Here is a 17,359-nt window from a genome sequence, read left to right as displayed (position 1 = left end):
CTACCACCTGTGATCTCGGGCAGTCAGCCGCTCTTCTCTGTGCCCACCTTCCCTGGGGGCTCAGTTTCCTCATCCACCAAAAAACACAGTGCCTAGCAACATTCTTCGTAATAGGAAAAAAGGAGAAACAACCCAAATGCCCATCACTTGATGAATGGATAAATATCTTACTCAGCCATCAAGAGAAATGAAGTACCAATATTGGCTACGTGGAATAACTTTAAAAACTTTATGCTAAGTGAAAGAAGCCGGTCACAAAATGCTATATATGATCTCATTTCTATGAAATGTCCAGAAGAGGCAAATCCACAGAGACAGAAATTAGATTAATGGCTGCCAGGGGCTGGGGAGAGGGAAGAATGAGAAGCGATAGTGAAAGGAGATGAGGTTTCTTTTTGGGGTGATAGGAATGTTCTGGAATTAGATAGTGGTGATGGTTGTGCAACCTTGTGAGCATACTCAAAACCACTGATGTGTATACTTTAAGTGGTGAATTCTGTGGCGTGCGAACTGTATCTCAATTAAAAAGGACCCAGGAATTTCTTCCTCCTAGAGCTGTTGTGAGATGCAGGGTAGGAAAGGAGCATAGCATGGTGCCTGGCCTGGCACAGAATTGGCGCTCAGTAAGGTCCTCCCTCCCTGGAACCTTACAGATCACCTTAACCATGGTCATCCAACCCCCTCGTGCCCCGGTGGCAGGCGGGCCTGAGCACTCCTTCCTACCGCTCAGTTCATTTCCCCTAGGCCACACAGCAAGCCAGAGCCTGTCTCCAGGGGCCCCAACATAGCCTGAGCTCCAACACTGGCCCTTGCCACAGAGGGAAGAGTAGGGGAAAAATGGAGGGAGGGAATGTCAACCCAGGGTCAAGGCGAAAACACACAAAGGCCAATGCTTATCATTTCAGCCAACATTTCAGCAAGGCCCAGTAGCCATTATTCATAGAGAAATGGCTGGTTCTGGGGCGCCTGGGTGGCTCAGTTGTTAAGTGTCTGACTTTGGCTCGGGTCATGACCCCAGGGGTCCTGGGATGGAGCCCTGTATCAGGCTCCCTGCTCAGTGGGAAGCCTGCTTCTCCCTGCTTGTGTTCCCTCTCTCGCTATCTCTCTCTCTGTCAAATAAATAAATAAAATCTTAAAAAAAAAAAAGAAATGGCTGGTTCTCCCAATTGTGTTTTCCGGAAGGTTGGCCTGCTGCCTCCCTGTCCCCTACAAGCTCAGTGGCCCGAGGTCCTTTCTTATCCTCTGGCCTGACACTTTGCTTAAAGGCAGAATGGCACATCTGAGAGTGAACCCAGGACAGAGGTGAGTGCAATGGCCTGTCCTTACTACAAGGCTGATTTCTGGGCGGAGAGCCATGGGAGGGCATGCAGAAAGCCGAATGGCTTGGGAATCAGGCAGCCCCTCAGTTCTGGACCTGGCTCTGTCACAGTCTAGCTGTGTGGCCTTGGGTCAGTCACTTCTCCTTCTGGACTTTAGTCTTACTCAAACGTAGCAGGTGATGTGTGAGAATCTATGATGTTAGGACAATTCAGTGAATAATCATACCTGGACATACCTATTCCTGAACAAACCTACAGAACACCATCTAGACACACATAAAAACTGTAGACACAGCCTTCCACACCTGAACATGCATACCCCGGTTTCTGCCATACTCATCCAAACCCGGACATATCTATGAACCCCTTAGAACCGCTTAGAACCCCTGTCTGTCCCCAGGCTCTCTTCTCAGCACTCCTGAAGAAAAACAAGACTGAGCGGCAAAGAGAAGTCCTAGCTGGCTGAGGAGGCCAGGGCAGAAGCCAGGGCTCTGACCCTACAGTGCGAAGGATGGACAGACCAAGGGGGCCCCAAGTGGGCCTCTGCCTTTCTTAATTCGTCAGGAAGGCTCTGCTGGCATGTCCCACTGCTCGCCTGGGCTCAGCATTACTAATGGGTGCAGGGAGAAGGCAGGCCTTGTCCTCATCCAGTCTCCATTCTGACTGGGGAAACCAAAGTGGCATTCACATCACTTGGGGCTGTTTGCTGTGGTGGAAAGAGCATTTGACCTTGGAGCGGAAAATATAGTTTCCAATCTTGCTGCTCCACCTACCAGCTGTGTGACAAGCCACTTAACCTCTTTGGGCCTTATTTTCCACATCTGTAAAATGAAGACGATACTACCAAGCCTGTGAGGAGTAAACGAGATGATGGATGTCAGCGCCATCAACCAAGGGACGGGAGCTCATTCTTTAAAGGCACTTCATAAACTGTTCAAGTGTTTGAGGTGGTTTGTTTTTTTTTTTAATGAAAGATTTTTTTCTTTTTCTTTTACTGTACCAATGTTAATTACTGTTCTTAACAACCAGTCCCTTCTACCTCTGAGGCCCTCGATTCTATGATTCAAACATAGGGTAGGGGGAAGGCAAGCCCAGGCTCTCAGCCCAGCGGCTTCCAATTGCCCGGTTCTAGCCGCTGAGCAGTTTGCACTTCAGGGGAGAAAAGCCTCACATGACACGAATCCCTGAGCCCTCCGGCGGCCTCCCTGCCCCCCAAAGCACGTCCGGGGCCTGGAAAATCCCCTGCCGCGCTGAACAAACAATGTGAACAGTTGGGGCCTGAGCAGCTGCTGGGTATGTCAGCAGCCTGGGCTCTGGCGGGCAGGCCGGCAGCCAGAGAGGCTGGGCGGCTGGCTGGGGAGCCCAGAGGAGGCTCCGATTCCCTTCCTGAATATTCATGGATCAGCAGATGTCTGGCTTCCCCACCTCTGAGGAGCCGAGCACCCAACAAGGTAGCACAGGGAAACCAACAGGGAAACCAACAGGGATGGAGAGAACCAGGGGTCCCCCTCAGAGAGGACGGTGGTGATGGAAATGTCTTGGAAGCTTGAGATTCCTCACTGTATATAAGTGGGGAAACTGAGGCCCGGAATGGGGGGGGTAATCTCATTTCTCTGGGAGACAGCCTGGGGAAATTGTCCTTCGACGTTCTAGGGATGAATCCAGCACTGAGGAGACAGTTGCTCTTGAGTAAAAGGTTCTCTCTGCCTCAGTGCCCAGCCCAACTTCTGTGCCCAGGACATGCCTCCCACCCCCCCACCGCCACCCGGGGCTCAGCTCCAGCACCAACCCTCTGTGAGGCCGCCCCTGTCCCCCCAAGGGAAGCTTTATGTGTTTCCTATCCGAAAGCCACTTGCAGGTCCCTTAGCCAACCTTCCTCTTGCCTAGATGGACAACGGGGTATGGGTGGGGACGAGCCTTGGTCTGGAGTCAGGGTCCTCCTGGGTCATTCACTATATGGCCTTGGGCCCACTACTTTCCTCCTTTCAGCCTCAGTTTCCCCAGCCTGAAAAGGAGAAGTCTCCACTTTTCTCATTTTCACCAAAATTCTCCCAGTGGCAGAGGGGAGCATACGCAGGAGGCTTGCTGACTGCCCCAAACGTTTTGATTTTTAAACCTTTGACATATTTTGCATTCTGCTCCATTACATAGCAATGATCTTTTAACATAAACGTGGTTCCTACACCACCAGATCTTTTCGCAAAAGTGATGCTCTGAGGAGTGGACCTTGTTTGTCCAGTGGCTTCCTGGCCACCCCTTTCCTGCCACCCCCAGCCCACTGCCATGGCTGACCCCCAAAGCCCTTCCCACAAGCAGTTCTCAGCTGTCCCTCTCAGGACTGGGGACACGGTGGACACCAGCTGCCCCCCAGCTTCCTGCCTCGATGGGAGCTCCTCTGCCACAGCTCCTTCTCCTCAGGCTCCTTGGTGAGACCCTGTCAGAGACACAGAGCTTGGGAGCCCTGAGGCCATCTCTCACATCTTTTTCTAACAGATTATTTTACCCACTTACAGGATAAATTAGATTTTATGAGGCCAATTAGAACCCAGACAGAAAGGAGATTTGCTGCTGAGCCTCAGGGCCCGCTCAGTGCTGTTTCGTGGGGTTAGTGGGGCCTGGTGTGAGCCGGGGTTCCATTTTCCAGTGAACTCTCAGGAAAGGGGCCAGAGGGTGGGGGAGGGGAACCAAGCCTAGATGTCTCCTTCATTAAGCCAACAACTTGCCACAAACATCAATGCCTTGTCACTTCTGATTTTCAGGGCCCAACAGATTTACAATTTGTTTTCAGTGTAGAGGCAGTCCTCCATGACCCCCATCACCACTCTCTTTTCCCAGGAGACCCAAGTCAGTGTCTTCCAGAAACTTCTCTCCCCACCCCCCCACCTTGGCCACCTCTCTTACCACATGCTAATCCCCTCCCACTAACAGCTGGAAGGAGAGCTTGGGACATAGGGAAGGCCACACAGTTCCCTTCATCTGTGATCCTGAGAGGCCCAGCCTCAGTGGACTTGACAGCCAAGCCACACTCAGCTCCTGCCTACCTCCTGATCGGGGCGTCCCGCTGTCCCCACCGCACCAAACCACTCTGAGCTCTCTGCAAGCGCTCTGCTGTTCCATCTGTTGCTCCTGCTGCCCCCCTCTCCAGAGTAGCTACGCCATCCCAGGGTCTGACTGAGTTGCCTCTCCTTTTTCTGCCCCATATGACCCTGGGCACCGTGGTCACTGCAGTTATCACTCTAGGTTTTTTACTTTCTTTTCTCCCCAATTAGGCAACAAGCTCAGCATCAATTCCTAGTCAGCTTTCTAAACCTCTGGTCCCTGAAACAGCGCCCGGTATACAGTAGGTGCTCAATAAATATTCCTTGAACACCTAAGCGGACATGTAGAGACACAGCCCCTTATGCTTTTCCAAGCCTCAATTTCCTTATCTGTAAAAATTACAGGAACTCCCTTAAGGGCTGGACGTGATGGGAATAATACATGTGGAAACTGCCTCTCTGGCAACTAGTAGACACTTAACGAAGTGCTTAAAAAGCACAGAGACAGGGGCGCCTGGGTGGCTCAGTCATTAAGCGGCTGCCTTCGGCTCAGGTCATGATCCCAGAGTCCTGGGATCGAGCCCCGCGTCGGGCTCTCCGCTCCGCGGGAAGCCTGCTTCTCCCTCTCCCACTCCCCCTGCTTGTGTTCCCTCTCTCGCTGTGTCTCTCTCTGTCAAATAAATAAATAAAATCTTAAAAAAAAAAAAAAAAAGCACAGAGACAGAACAGCAAACTCACACTGAAAGAAACTCTGTACTTAAACATTACCAGGACTGGGGAGCTCACTACCTCACCTGTTCTCCTGCCGTATGGCTCATATGATTCAAAATATCTTTCTCTTGTGCCCACCTTTCTCTCCCTGTACGCTCTGATCACTTGCTGGAACTTTGTCCTCCAAACTATGTGACAAGGTAATGAGCCTCTTATCGAACCATCCAGAAGTCTTGGCTCTGCACCAGCTTACATGCTCAGGTCTGCATCTGAAAGAGAGCTTACTGAGCCTCTGCTTCCCTGACCTCAATGACCCCAAAGCCCCTCAAATCCAGAGGCTGCCTCAGCCTCAGCGGTAAGGTAACTAACAGCCCAGTTAGCCCGGAAGACAAGGATTCTATTTCTCCACATGTCAGGGCCAGAACATTATCTCTTTGATTTTCCTCCCAATCCCAGCTCCCATCACCCTCCGCTGACTAGGCTAGGGCTGGCGTCCTCCCCCATCAAAGCTGCTCTTACTCCTCCTCCCCTCTCCCCACCCACCAGGGAGCTGGGAGCCCCAAGCCCACCTGGCAATGACATCTGTTCTGCATCTGGAATTCTGTGTCAAGTCTGGTTGCTGTACCTCAGAAACCGTGGAAGCCGAACAGGAGGTAGCGGGTGGGGAAGAGTGGAGAAGGGTGAATTCCAGAGCCCAGACTCAGACACACCAACTGAGGGAGGCCAAGTCCAAAGCTGGTAACTTCTCAGGTGAGGGGGAGGGGGTGCAGAGACTGAACTTGGGTATTTGTGTACCAAATCCGGGGAAAGCATGGCTCGAAGAGCCAAGAGACTGGTTCCGGCCCCAGTTCAGTCCCTATCCGTGCAACTTTGGGAAGTCACTCGGTTTTCTCATCTGGAAAATGGGTTCGTGCTAAAATTATTTCTAGGGAGGTGGGTGGGGGATGGGCTAAGTGGGTGATTAATGAGGCACTTTCGATGAGCACTGGATGTTATACGTAAGTGATGAATCACTAAATTCTACATCTGTAACCAATTTTACCATATATGTTAACTAACTAGAATTTAAATAAACACTTAAAATTAAAAAAAAATTATTTCTAAGTTCCCTTCAGTGCTGACACTGGATGACACTCTGTGAGATAGCTTAACTTGAAAGAGGTACCTTTAGGAGAAATGAAAGGAACTGCTAATTTACACACAACACATGATGAATTGGGCCATGAAAGTACCTAACGGATCAGTGAAGGTTTAAGTAACTTCTGGATAAAATTCACTATTAAGAGAAACTTGTTTGACCTGGTTCCTAACCTGGAGATGGGGTCAGAGAGGGCCACCCCAACTGAAGGGAGGTGGGCCTCTGAATCTCTGGGCCGAGAAAGAGATGGGGGTGGGGGTCTTCCCTGGTGAGGAGAAAGCAGCTCTCATGTTCTTGGTGCCTTTCTATTACTGACCTCTGGCATCCCCACCCCCCAAATTCTGATTCGGTGGAGGGGAGAGCCCCACGTCTTGCACTGATGAAACCAGGGCTCAGCATTCTACCACCACCCTTGGACAGGAGTCCCATTCCTATAAATCTCCCCAGTTCCCAATCCCTGGCTGGAGCCGTGTTGGGGGACACCAGCCCTGCGTGCTGGCATGTTCAGGTTGCTGAAGTGTCTACTATTCTGTACCTGCCCCTCCATGCCCCCCTGCAAACTCAGTCTATCCTCAGATCCTACTGATTCTACTTCCTAAATGTCTCTAGAAGCCAGCTACCCTGGCCACACCAATGGCCACACCAACTGCCACGACAATTGTTGCCACCATTCTCTCTTCTGGAATACTACAACAGCCTCCCAGGAAGCTTGAGCTTCCTACCTCCAGCCCTGCCCAACCGATTATCCACACTGGCTGCAGTAAGCTGATGCAAAGCTGATCTTAAAACTTGCCAAGGGCTCACTGGGGTGGCGGGGAGGGATGCTTTCAGGCCGAAATCTTGGTGGGGCTTATCAGGCCTTTCAGGAGCCCCCTTCAGCCTTCTCTCTTGACACTCCATGGCCCCTGTCCCACCCCGCTCCAACCTCCCCCACTGTCACTCCTGTGCTCTAAACTCCAACCAGAGTTAGCTGCATTCACTGGTCTAAATGAAGTCACCTCTGAGCGCCTACACATGCGGTTGACTCTGGAGAACGTTGCCCATCATTGTTCTCCTTCTACAGGGCTAGCTGACCCGCTGCATGGAGCTCAATTATTCGTCACTTCCTAAAGATGCCTTTCCTGACCTTTCCAGACCACCTGTCAGTCTCCCCCACACCAGACTGCAAGCTTTGCACCAGGGACAAGGTCTGCCTCCTTATTTACTATATTCCAGGCACCAGGCAGCTGCTAGTCAAAAAGGGTGCTCAGTAAATATTTGTTGAATAATGAATGAATGAATGAATGACCTGGTTCAGATCAGGATGGCTAGTCAGAACTCTATAGGACTGTCCCCAGGCCTGTTAAGCTTTGCACACTCAGCGGGTTTGGGGGACTGAGGGCCAGTAGCCTTGTTGCTTTAGCCAGGCACACTGCTGCCAAGGGAGCCCAGCTCGGGCCCTGCCCCTGCCTTGTGCACTCAAGAGCAAGGAGAGGCCAGGTCTCTGAGGCAAACTGAGCCCCTTGCAGGAGGCCCCACCGGTATACTATGATAGAGCGCAGGTCCCAGCCCTCATCCCGCTAGGCTGGGTGACCCTGAGCCCGTTCCTGGAGCTCCTGGAAGAGCATCAGAGGGTAAGCACAACTTTCCTTAATCCCCTGGGCTCCGGGAGGGCTGAGGCCTCTCCCGCACTTCCCCGCCCCCTTCACCTGACAATCCCGAGTCCCCAGTACGGGCTGGAGAGGGGCGTGTCTTTGTCGGGAGAGAAGGGGTCCGAGCATTTCCCCGCACTTTCCCACCCGCTGTTTGGGTTTCCTGGAGATGGGCCTGGGGCCGGCCAGACGGAGGCTCCTTCCCCTCTCCGCCGTCCCTGCCTCCCTCCCACGTGGCCTGGCTGAGTCTCTCTGGAAAGCCGCAGCAGCTGGAGAGAAATCCCCCTCCCCACCCCCACCTCCAAGTCCCTCCCCAACTCGCCCCGGACACATCCTCAGCTCCCCCCTCGGCAGGGAAGGCAAGAACTAGACGAACAAAGCGGGCAGCCCATCCCCCTCCCCAGCCCTGCCACCTACCTTCCCTAAGGGCCGTCCCCCAAACGCACACAGCACGGAAAGCGAGAGGGCTCGGGTGGAAGAAGGAGCCCTAGGCACGGAGCACTGGGATTCCGTCACCCTAGCCCCAGCCCTTCCTCCAGAGTGGATAACTCTCTTACCCCCACCCCCACGCGGCACTGAGGTGGGGGGCTGGAAGGAGGCCTTGCTGACCTGGTCAACGCTTCCCTGACCTGCCCCTGGTGGGTGGGGCAGGAGTGACACGCGTCCCATCCCGAGAGCGAGTGTTGGACAAGTCCACGAAAGCAACTGGTTCCCTGCCCCCTCCCCCAGCTCGCTCCGAACCACGGGTTGGGGGAGCGATACTAACCCCCCCCCAACCAGACCCAGGGACCACACCCACTGGGCAAAGTTGAGTGTTTTATCACCTCTACCCCCAGTCAATCCTCAATCGCCTGCCCTGTTCCCCCCCCACCATGGGCAAGGACACTCCCCAAAAGCCAAGGCCAAATATTAGCTCAGCCCCATAAACACAATTACACACGATCTTGACACAAATGGAGGTGCTGACACACACCCCCCACACACACCCCTCCTCTTTCACGCACTCCCAACCCAGGGACACGCGCGGGCAAGACAGAGCCCGCCCGGTGCAAGCCATCAACCCGGCAGCCACGGCCCCACGATGCCACGCCGCGACCGTGACACGCACTGCGGACACGTACACCCGCAGAAGCCCCCCGTCCCCACCCTCCGAGCGCACACACACACACACACACTCACACACACTCACACTCCAGACTCCGCAAACCAAGGACACACACCCCCTGCGGCCAAATCCGCGTCGCAGCCGCCCCCCCGCCCCCCGGCCGCGGCTCGCAGACCCCCAAGCGCAGGCATCACAGGCACGGGCACCGGCCGCCCGCGCCCCGCGGCCCCGCACTCGCTCGGGACCCGGGACGCAAGCCAGCCCCACAGCCCGGCGCAGCCCCGGGTCGCGGGCGCACCGATTCGCCTTAGCCGCTCCCGCCGCTGCCGCGGCGCCCTTCCTTACCGCGCGCGGCCAGCAGGCAGAAGGTCAGAGCCACGAGCCCGCCGCCGCGGCCAGCGTCCCCCCGCGCCATGGGGCCCGGCTCGGGCCGCCGCCGCCGCCGCCGCCTCCCCGCGCCTCGGCCGCCGCCGCCGGGGGAGGGCGCGCCGGGCGTCAGTGGCCCGGGGAGGCGCGGCGCCGCGGGCGGGGGCGCGGCCTCGGGGGCCCGGGCCCGAGCGGGGGCCGGCGCGGGGGCCGGGGCTGCCGCCGCCTCGCCCGCCCCTCCATCGCCATCTTGGGCGAGCCACCGGGGCGGGGGCGCCCAGCGAGTGCGGCCGCCGGGCCCGCCGGGGACCCCGGCCCCGCGCAGCGTGACCCCGCGCCGCGCGGGGCTCTACTCCGCCGGGGTCTGCGCCCCGGGCCCTCGCCCTCTCCGGGTCGCCTTGGGCCCCAGTTGGGCCGCTTGTTTCTGGGTCTGTTTGTCTCTTGGACTCCCTGCCTCTAGGTCTCTTTCGGCCTCGGCGTGTCCGTTTCTTTTCCCTGTCGCTGCTTCAGGGTCTCCTCCATCTCGGTTCCAGGCTCAGTGGAGGCAGAGTCAAGGTCTCTGTCCCGCTGGCCCATCTTGCCATTTGAGCCCAGTCCATTCCAGCCCAGATCCTGGTCTGAATCCTGGTTACTGCGCAGGCTGCACCAGGAGACGACGCACTGAGGACAGGACAGCATCCTCCTCATCCTCATTTCCATTGCCATTCCAAGCTGGAGACTTCTCTTGGCCTCCTTCTCTTGCTCTTGCAATAATCAAGCCAGGCAGAGCATACTCTACCCTAAGCACTACCACATTTAGACCTCTCTACAACCCTGAGAGGGACAAGGAAGGTTTGATTGCTCCCATTTTACACACAGGGAAACTGAGGGTGGAGGAGGTGAAGTGACTTGCCTAAGGGCATGAGGCTAGGGAGCAGCAGATGTAGGATCAGAACCCTGGTTTTCAGACTCAGAAGGTCATTTCCCACTCATTCTTCAATGGTGCCTTCCTTGCGCTGGCCAGACTGGTTGCCTCAATATCCCACACATTTTTCTTGTTCTACAACTGGGGAATCAGTCATCAGGCTAGGATAGGGAGAGGAGCTCAGATTAAATGACCTAAGGTCCCTTCCAAGACTCAGATGCCATGATTTTTCATTCCTTAGATCTCCAGTATTCCCATGATTTAGAGCCATTTCGTCTCTGTACCTGGTAGTTGTCTTACCCATTTGTTGCTAGTTACCCTTAATAATGACCCATATTTTGCATATCTAACAGAGTCTGGCATATATTCATTTATCGTCAGGCCCATCGGCAGCACTTGACTTAGGTGAGCACTCCCACTTGCTTTTCTTAGTGATCTCATCTGGTCATCAAGGCTTTAAGTGACATCTATTTTTTTTTTTTAAGTTCTTTGTTTATTAATTCGCTCATGAAAACTCTGCACCATCACCACAGAAAAAGTCACTGCGGAAGTTTTACTCCTTCTGTTGTCCAATCTCCAGCTCACTTTTTGCCAGCACCAAAATTGGCTTTTCCAGTCCCCCTGACTTTCTTCATTCTGTTCTTGCATTCCTTTTGCGTGTTCTTGAGGTCTTTTTCTTCGAATACAGGCCATGTCTTGCAGGTCGAGGTTTGGGTTCATTTTCCTTTGTATAATCCAAGGAATCATAAATCACGCCAAAGCCAGTTGTCTTGCCACCACCAAAATGGGTTCTGAATCCAAATACAAGGATGACATCTGGTATGGTCTTGTATGTTTTTGGCTAGTTTTTCCTGAATTCCTGCCTTTCCAGGGTGAAGAACATCAATTACCATTTGTTTCTGCTGAAATACTCTGTTGGTCATGAACTTCCTGGTCCAGATATTTATTGTCGTTCATGATGGTGGCCGAGCTTCAGGCAGCCAGGGAGGAAAAGAGCTTAAATGACATCTTTATGCAGAAGATGCCCAAATATATACTTTCAGCCTGGACCATCTCCCCTGAACGCCAGACATATGTCCCGCCACCTGCTCAGTATTTCCATTGGCTGTCTAATAGGCATCTCGATTTAACATGTCCAAAAGAGAGCTCTGATCTTCCCCGCTAAACTTGCGCCTCCCACAGTCTCTCCGTCTCAGGTCCTAGCAGCTCCATCCTTCCCGCTACCACCTGATCCAAGTACCATCACCTCTCACCTGGGTTATTGCAGGAGCCCCCTCGTAGTTCTCCTTTTCTCTGTCCTTGTGCCCTTCAGTCTTTTCCCAATACAGCCCGAGTCATCCTGTTAAAATGTGCACAAGATCATGTCACATGTCTGCTCAAAACCCACAAGTACCTTCCATCTAATATTTAAAAAATGAAAAAGAAAAAGAGATTTATTTACTTATTTTAGAGAGAGAGAGAGAGCGTGCGAGAACATGTGCACGAGAGAGAGCACAAGCGGGGGGAGGAGCAGCGGAGGAGAGAGAGAATCTCCAGGAGATTCTCTGCTGAGTGACCACGAGGGGCTTGATCCCAGGATTCTGAGAGCATGACTCAAGCCGAAATCAAGAGTCAGATGCTCAACTGACTGAGCCACCCAGGTTTCCCAAAAGCCAAAGTCCTTTTTATGACGAGAAGCCCTGTAGTGGCCAGCTCCCTCCCTCTATCCTCTAGACCTTTGCCCACCTAGTTCAGTCTGGAACTCTGCCTCCCCACCCCTCCTGTCCTCACAACATCCCCCTTTTCCTTACCCCCCTTCTTTCTAACATGTTTGACATTTTACTTATTTTATTCTTAGTCTGTCCACTCAACAGAATGAGAGCTTCATGAGGATAGGGATTTTTGTCTGCTGGCTTCCCTGCTGAATTCCAAGCAGCTAGACCAGGACCTGGAGCTGTACAGGGGCCAGGGGGCCAAGATAAAAGATACAAATCACCTCCCACAGGGACAGTAGGGTCCTAAGTGACATGGGGTGGCAGGGAGAATGGGAACAAGAGGACGGACTGTGTGGTGGGGTGGGGGGCAGTAAGGAAGACGTCTTCACAGAATTATTGATTGTTGTAGATGTTTGACCTGGTCTTGACAATTTAAGGAGGGTAGAGCTGATGGTGAGGGGAGAAACACACTCTGCAGAGGCCCAGTGGTACAAGAGTAAAGGAAATGGCAGATCCAATCGTTAACTGCACAGATCTCCATGGACCACCCCTTACGGGTCAGAGGGAGCGTAGTGGTGAACAAGATGGTTCTTGCCTGCCGGGTGCTTAGTCTAGCACCATGAGGGAGACAGACAAGGAGGCAGGCAACTCTAATACTGTGTACTATAGGCTGTGATGGGGTACAGGGAGGAGGGGCATCGAGGCTGGACCCAGAGGGAAGAATGGAAGGCTTCTGGCGGAAACAAATACCTGAACCAGTGTAAGTGGAATGTGGCAGGTGTGAACTGGGCAGGAGGGCAGGGTGGGAGATAAAGCCAAACAAGAAGGCTAGGGTTAGATGGGGCAGGCCACGTACTATTGCCTGGCGAGCAGCTGATGATTCAACCGTCAACTGAATGAATGAGTCAACGAACAAGGTGTCACCATATAAAGAGTGTCACTAAATCCATAAGCCACAAAAATCCAGTTAATTCCTCTGTATTCATATTTGAGCACACAGACTGTGGTGGGGAGTGGGTAGGAAGGGTAACAGGCTCAGGCCACAGCCAGATCCAGTGTAAGGAATAAGAGCCACGACTCTTGTCCTGCCTCTTGCTTGTGACTCTGCTATGTGACCTTGCCCAACTTCCTTCCTCTCTGTGGGCCTCAGCTTCACCATTGAGAAAAATAAGAGGGCTGGGGTCTGATGCACATTTCAGAGAAGGAGTTCCAAAGAGTTCATGCCATTAAAAGTGGATGTGGTACCCATCTGAATTTCTTTCTTTTTCAGTCTATCGATAAAATATTCCATTATATCCCCCCTTTCAAATGGTGCCATGGAATGCCTCCAAGGGTGTATGGGGTGTTCATGAGTGGATGACCACAGATGGCTAATGAGCATGTTCAGGTGAGCATCATTAACCATTGTCATGGTTTTTACCACTAAACAGGTTAAATTGTTAATCTTAGTTATTTACATATTAATTTATAGCCATATTGGACCATGAGGAAGTATGAGGAGCATTGACAGCTATACTACAAAAATCTGATGCTGAGGAGAGTGATAATTTTGCAAATTTGCCTCAAGTTGATCCTCATCAGAAAAGAATGGTATAGTTTTCGGGGCACCTGGGTGGCTCAGTCATTAAGCATCTGCCTTCAGCTCAGGTCATGATCTCAGGGTCCTGGGATCGAGCCCCGCATCAGGCTCCTTGCTCCACAGGAAGCCTGCTTCTCCCTTTCCCACTCCCCCTGCTTGTGTTCCCTCTCTCGCTGTGTCTCTCTCTGTCAAATAAATAAATAGAATCTTAAAAAAAAATGGTATAGTTTTCTATCAAAAGTCATTAGTCACTAATAAGCAAAGCCAGGTGCCCCTCTTTCTCTCTTTAAAATAAATAAATCTTTGGGGTGCCTGGGTGGCTCAGTCAGTTAAGCGTCTGCGTTTGGCTCAGGTCATGATCTCAAGGTCCTGGGATCAAGCCCCGCATCGGGCTCCCTGCTCGGTGGGAAGCCTGCTTCTCCCACTCCCCCTGATTGTGTTCCCTCTCTCCCTGTGTCTCTCTCTGTCAAATAAATAAATAAGATCTTAAAAAAAAAAAGATCCCAATTAATGTTTTTTAAGTGAATGTTAAAAGAAGTTGCTCGTTTATCATATGCCATGCAAAACTGATGAAAGTTTTGAATCACTAAGGGAGTCCTTGAGATAGAGTATTACTGTGAAGGGGGTTTCCAACAATGTCGGGGAGCACTTGCCTGAGTAGCCTCTGAGATCTCAGTAGGCTCTGTGACTCGAAATCCAGAACTGAAGGACCATGTGCTCTATAGGACCCACAGTGGGGGGCTGTGGCGCTCAGACCATTCTAGAGTAGATGACAAAATCCACCACTGTGGTGATTTTAAAACATGGGTACGAGTTCTCTAGCACTTCTCCCTTCAAGAAGTAGAGTCTACTTGCCCTCCCTTTGGATACAGGCTGGACTTAAGGACTCAGGCCTAAAGGAGAGGATGTGGTGGCGGTGAAACTTCTTGGTGGCTTGGCTTCTGAGGTTAGTCACAAACGTAGACGCAGCTCCCGCCTGGCTTTCTCTGGGGGACATGCGCCTTTGGACCCCTGAGCTACCATGTGAGAAGCCTGGCCACCCTGAAGCTGCCATGCTGGAGAGACCGTGAGGGGAGGTCACATGGACAGAGAAATGCTACAGGAGCCAGATGCGGGAGGAAACCTTCTCCGCGTCCAACCCCAGGTCCCGTCTGACTACAACCACGTAGGAGACCCTGAGACCAGTTAACCCCCAGCACTGTGAGAGCCAGTAATAATAACAAATGGCTGCTATCGTTTTATGCCACTAAGTTTGGGGTGGTTTGTTACACAGTCCTAGATAACCAGACAACTCCTGGGGTCTTTACTGGGTTGGGTTCACCATTCGAACCACTCACTGCCTCCCTTCCCCATTCATCCCCTTTTAAGGAAGCTACACAAGTTAGATACCTTTACGGTATCTTCACCCTTCACATTCAAAACTATCTCCCGCACTGCGCCTCTGCTCAAGCCCTCTGAGCCCATGGGATGCGTCTCCTCTCCATCTGACATGTCTTTCCACCCCTCACCACTAAATCGCTAACCAATTTATGGAATTGTGGGATGTTTTTATTTTCTTCTTTGTGTTTTCTATGTTTTTAACACTTTGTTGACACGGGACACATGTTATTTCTGGAATCAGAAATATTAAATGTAACTTAGTGGTGAAAAAAAAAAAATCTTCAGTTTGGGATGATGAAAATGTTCTGGAGATAAATAGTGGTGATGGTTGCCACTATACCCTGAAAACTGTACCCTGAAACCTGGCTAAATGGTAAATTTTATGTTATGTATATTTTACCACAATGGAAAAATATGTATACAATCCCTTAAAACTCAACTCAAGTCCCGGCTCCTTCAAAGTGACCACCCAGGCCTCACCCACTTGTCTGTATCACTCAATAGGCCCTGGATTATTTCTGCCTCATATGGGCAATTCTTCATTTACATAATTAGTTTGTCTCAGTCTTGTGTCTCAGATGACCACTAGAAGCTCCCTGAGGGCAGAAACTGGCATTATACAGGTGATCGTGCCTATGGTACATTTATAAAACAATTTATTTAAAAAATTGCCTGGAAATTGGAACACATTTCCCTAAAGAATTGACATGATAAATGATGGCTCTGTTCTCAGACTAGCCAATCAAAACCTCTTAAACTCATTAAATATCTGACATGTTGTATGTTGGCAATGGAAATGTATCACAGAAAACAATGGAAATACTGGCAATTAAACAAAACAGAACATCAATGGAAAGGTTGACAAGTTTGGGATTGAATTAGTAACAAATATATATATTTAAAAAGATAATTATTAACTAGATAAAACAAAGTTCTGCATGAATGAAAATGACTCAAAGTTTATTACATGACTCATGTCTGAATATATTTGCATAATTACAATGATGTGTAAGCACTGAATATTAGTCTAAGTAAAATTACAATAGAACTATATTGAAAAGATGAGGCGGATGGGAAATGTGTGTGTTTGGTGCAAATGGGAAGGAAAACAGTTAAATTCTAAGTTTGCATAGTGGAAATGCCACTAAATAATGCATAAAAACTGAAAAAAATCGGTAACATTACACACATTTTATTTAGAGAGTTGTTTTAGAACTTGACTATATAAAGCTATGTGTCTGTGAAATTGGGATAAAAGTAAAACTAAAAAAAAAAGTGACACAATTCTCTGTATGGTTCAGTCAGATGCCCTCCTGCCCTGAATCATCCTTCCTCCTCAGCTCTCTAGGCAAACACTGATCCACTGCCCCATTCCCATCACTGCCTTGCTGCACCCAACAGCTTGCTCCTGTCTGGAACCACAGCTCCTCAACACCCACCTCTGCTCAAGGCCAGCCTGCCCCAGCAAGCCTGGGATTCAGACGGCTCCTTTCTGGAGCCCCTTTATGAAAACCGCTGCACATCCCGCATAATGGGGCTGAGACCTGCTCTCTCCCAGGGGCTCTGGATGCTCTGTTGCAGCTGAACAACACACTGACCTTGGCAGGATGGGCACACTGCCTTCAGCAGAACTGAAAGGTAGGTAATATAAGTCACATTGTCCACCCCACTCCCTCTTAAGTAGGCTCTACGCCCAATGTGGGACTCGAACTCACAGCCCCGACATCAAGAGTTGCATGCTCTACCGACTGAGCCAGCCAGGCGCCCCATCTACCCCGCTTTGGAAGATGCACCCCCTCCTGCTGGAGACTGTGTCCACCCACAGCCTCTGGGGGCCAGGGCCCTCCCCCCAGACCCGTTCTGTGCAATAACCTTTTTCCTCCTCATTGTTCCCCATCAAAGCGTGTCTCTCCCGTGACCCGCCCTCTCCCGTGGTCCCTCAGACAAACTAAGCCTGTGGAAGTGAAGCAAGCCGAGGAGCTGGGGCCAGATGCAGAGCACCCTTGGCACTCATTATCCAAGGCCCGGCACACTCCAGCCCTAACCTTCTGCCTGTTCCTTTCATTGCCCCCCCCACACTCAGGTTCCCGCTTCCCAGTGTGCCAGCTACCTCCTCCACCCCCTGTTTTATCCCTTCATGCCTGTGCAAAGAGAATACTTTACCTGGAACGACTTCCTCCCACCTGGGGAAACTCATTCCTCCAAACTTACTCCAAGTTCTACGTCCTTTGTGCGGCCTTCCCTGACCATCTTTTTTTCCATTGCCCAGAAAAAATAACAGCTCCTGTTTGTTGAGTGCTGTGTGCCAGATACGAGGAGCTTGGCGTGCATTTTCTCATATCAGAGCTTGTAGCAACTCCATCCAGTAGGACCATCATTAGTTCTAGGTTATAAAAGAGGAAGCTGAAGCACAGAGAGGTTAAGTAACTCGCTCAAGGTCACACAGTGGGAAGTGATTCAGTGGGAGTCAGGACAGGTCAAAGCCCACACTCCT

At 51.5% G+C, this 17,359-nt stretch overlaps 1 protein-coding gene across 3 annotated transcripts in view; it reads right to left on the bottom strand.

The window, feature by feature from the left end:
- The window catches only part of IGDCC4 (immunoglobulin superfamily DCC subclass member 4), a 38,795-nt gene extending 29,389 nt beyond the window's left edge, over positions 1-9,406 (bottom strand). For all 3 annotated transcript variants that reach the window (XM_045899845.3, XM_045899846.3, XM_064570287.1), the window contains exon 1: positions 9,288-9,406. In XM_045899845.3, coding sequence (XP_045755801.1) covers positions 9,288-9,357 — 70 coding nt within the window. In that variant the 5' untranslated portion in view covers positions 9,358-9,406. The remainder of the gene's footprint in view (positions 1-9,287) is intronic.
- Between the last annotated feature and the right edge of the window lie 7,953 nt (positions 9,407-17,359).

Source organism: Mirounga angustirostris, unplaced genomic scaffold, assembly GCF_029215605.1.
Source record: "Mirounga angustirostris isolate CCGP_5_RB_7025 unplaced genomic scaffold, mMirAng1.0.hap1 SCAF_9, whole genome shotgun sequence".
Classification (NCBI taxonomy): domain Eukaryota; kingdom Metazoa; phylum Chordata; class Mammalia; order Carnivora; family Phocidae; genus Mirounga; species Mirounga angustirostris.
This window is presented reverse-complemented; position numbering and strand designations above follow the sequence as displayed.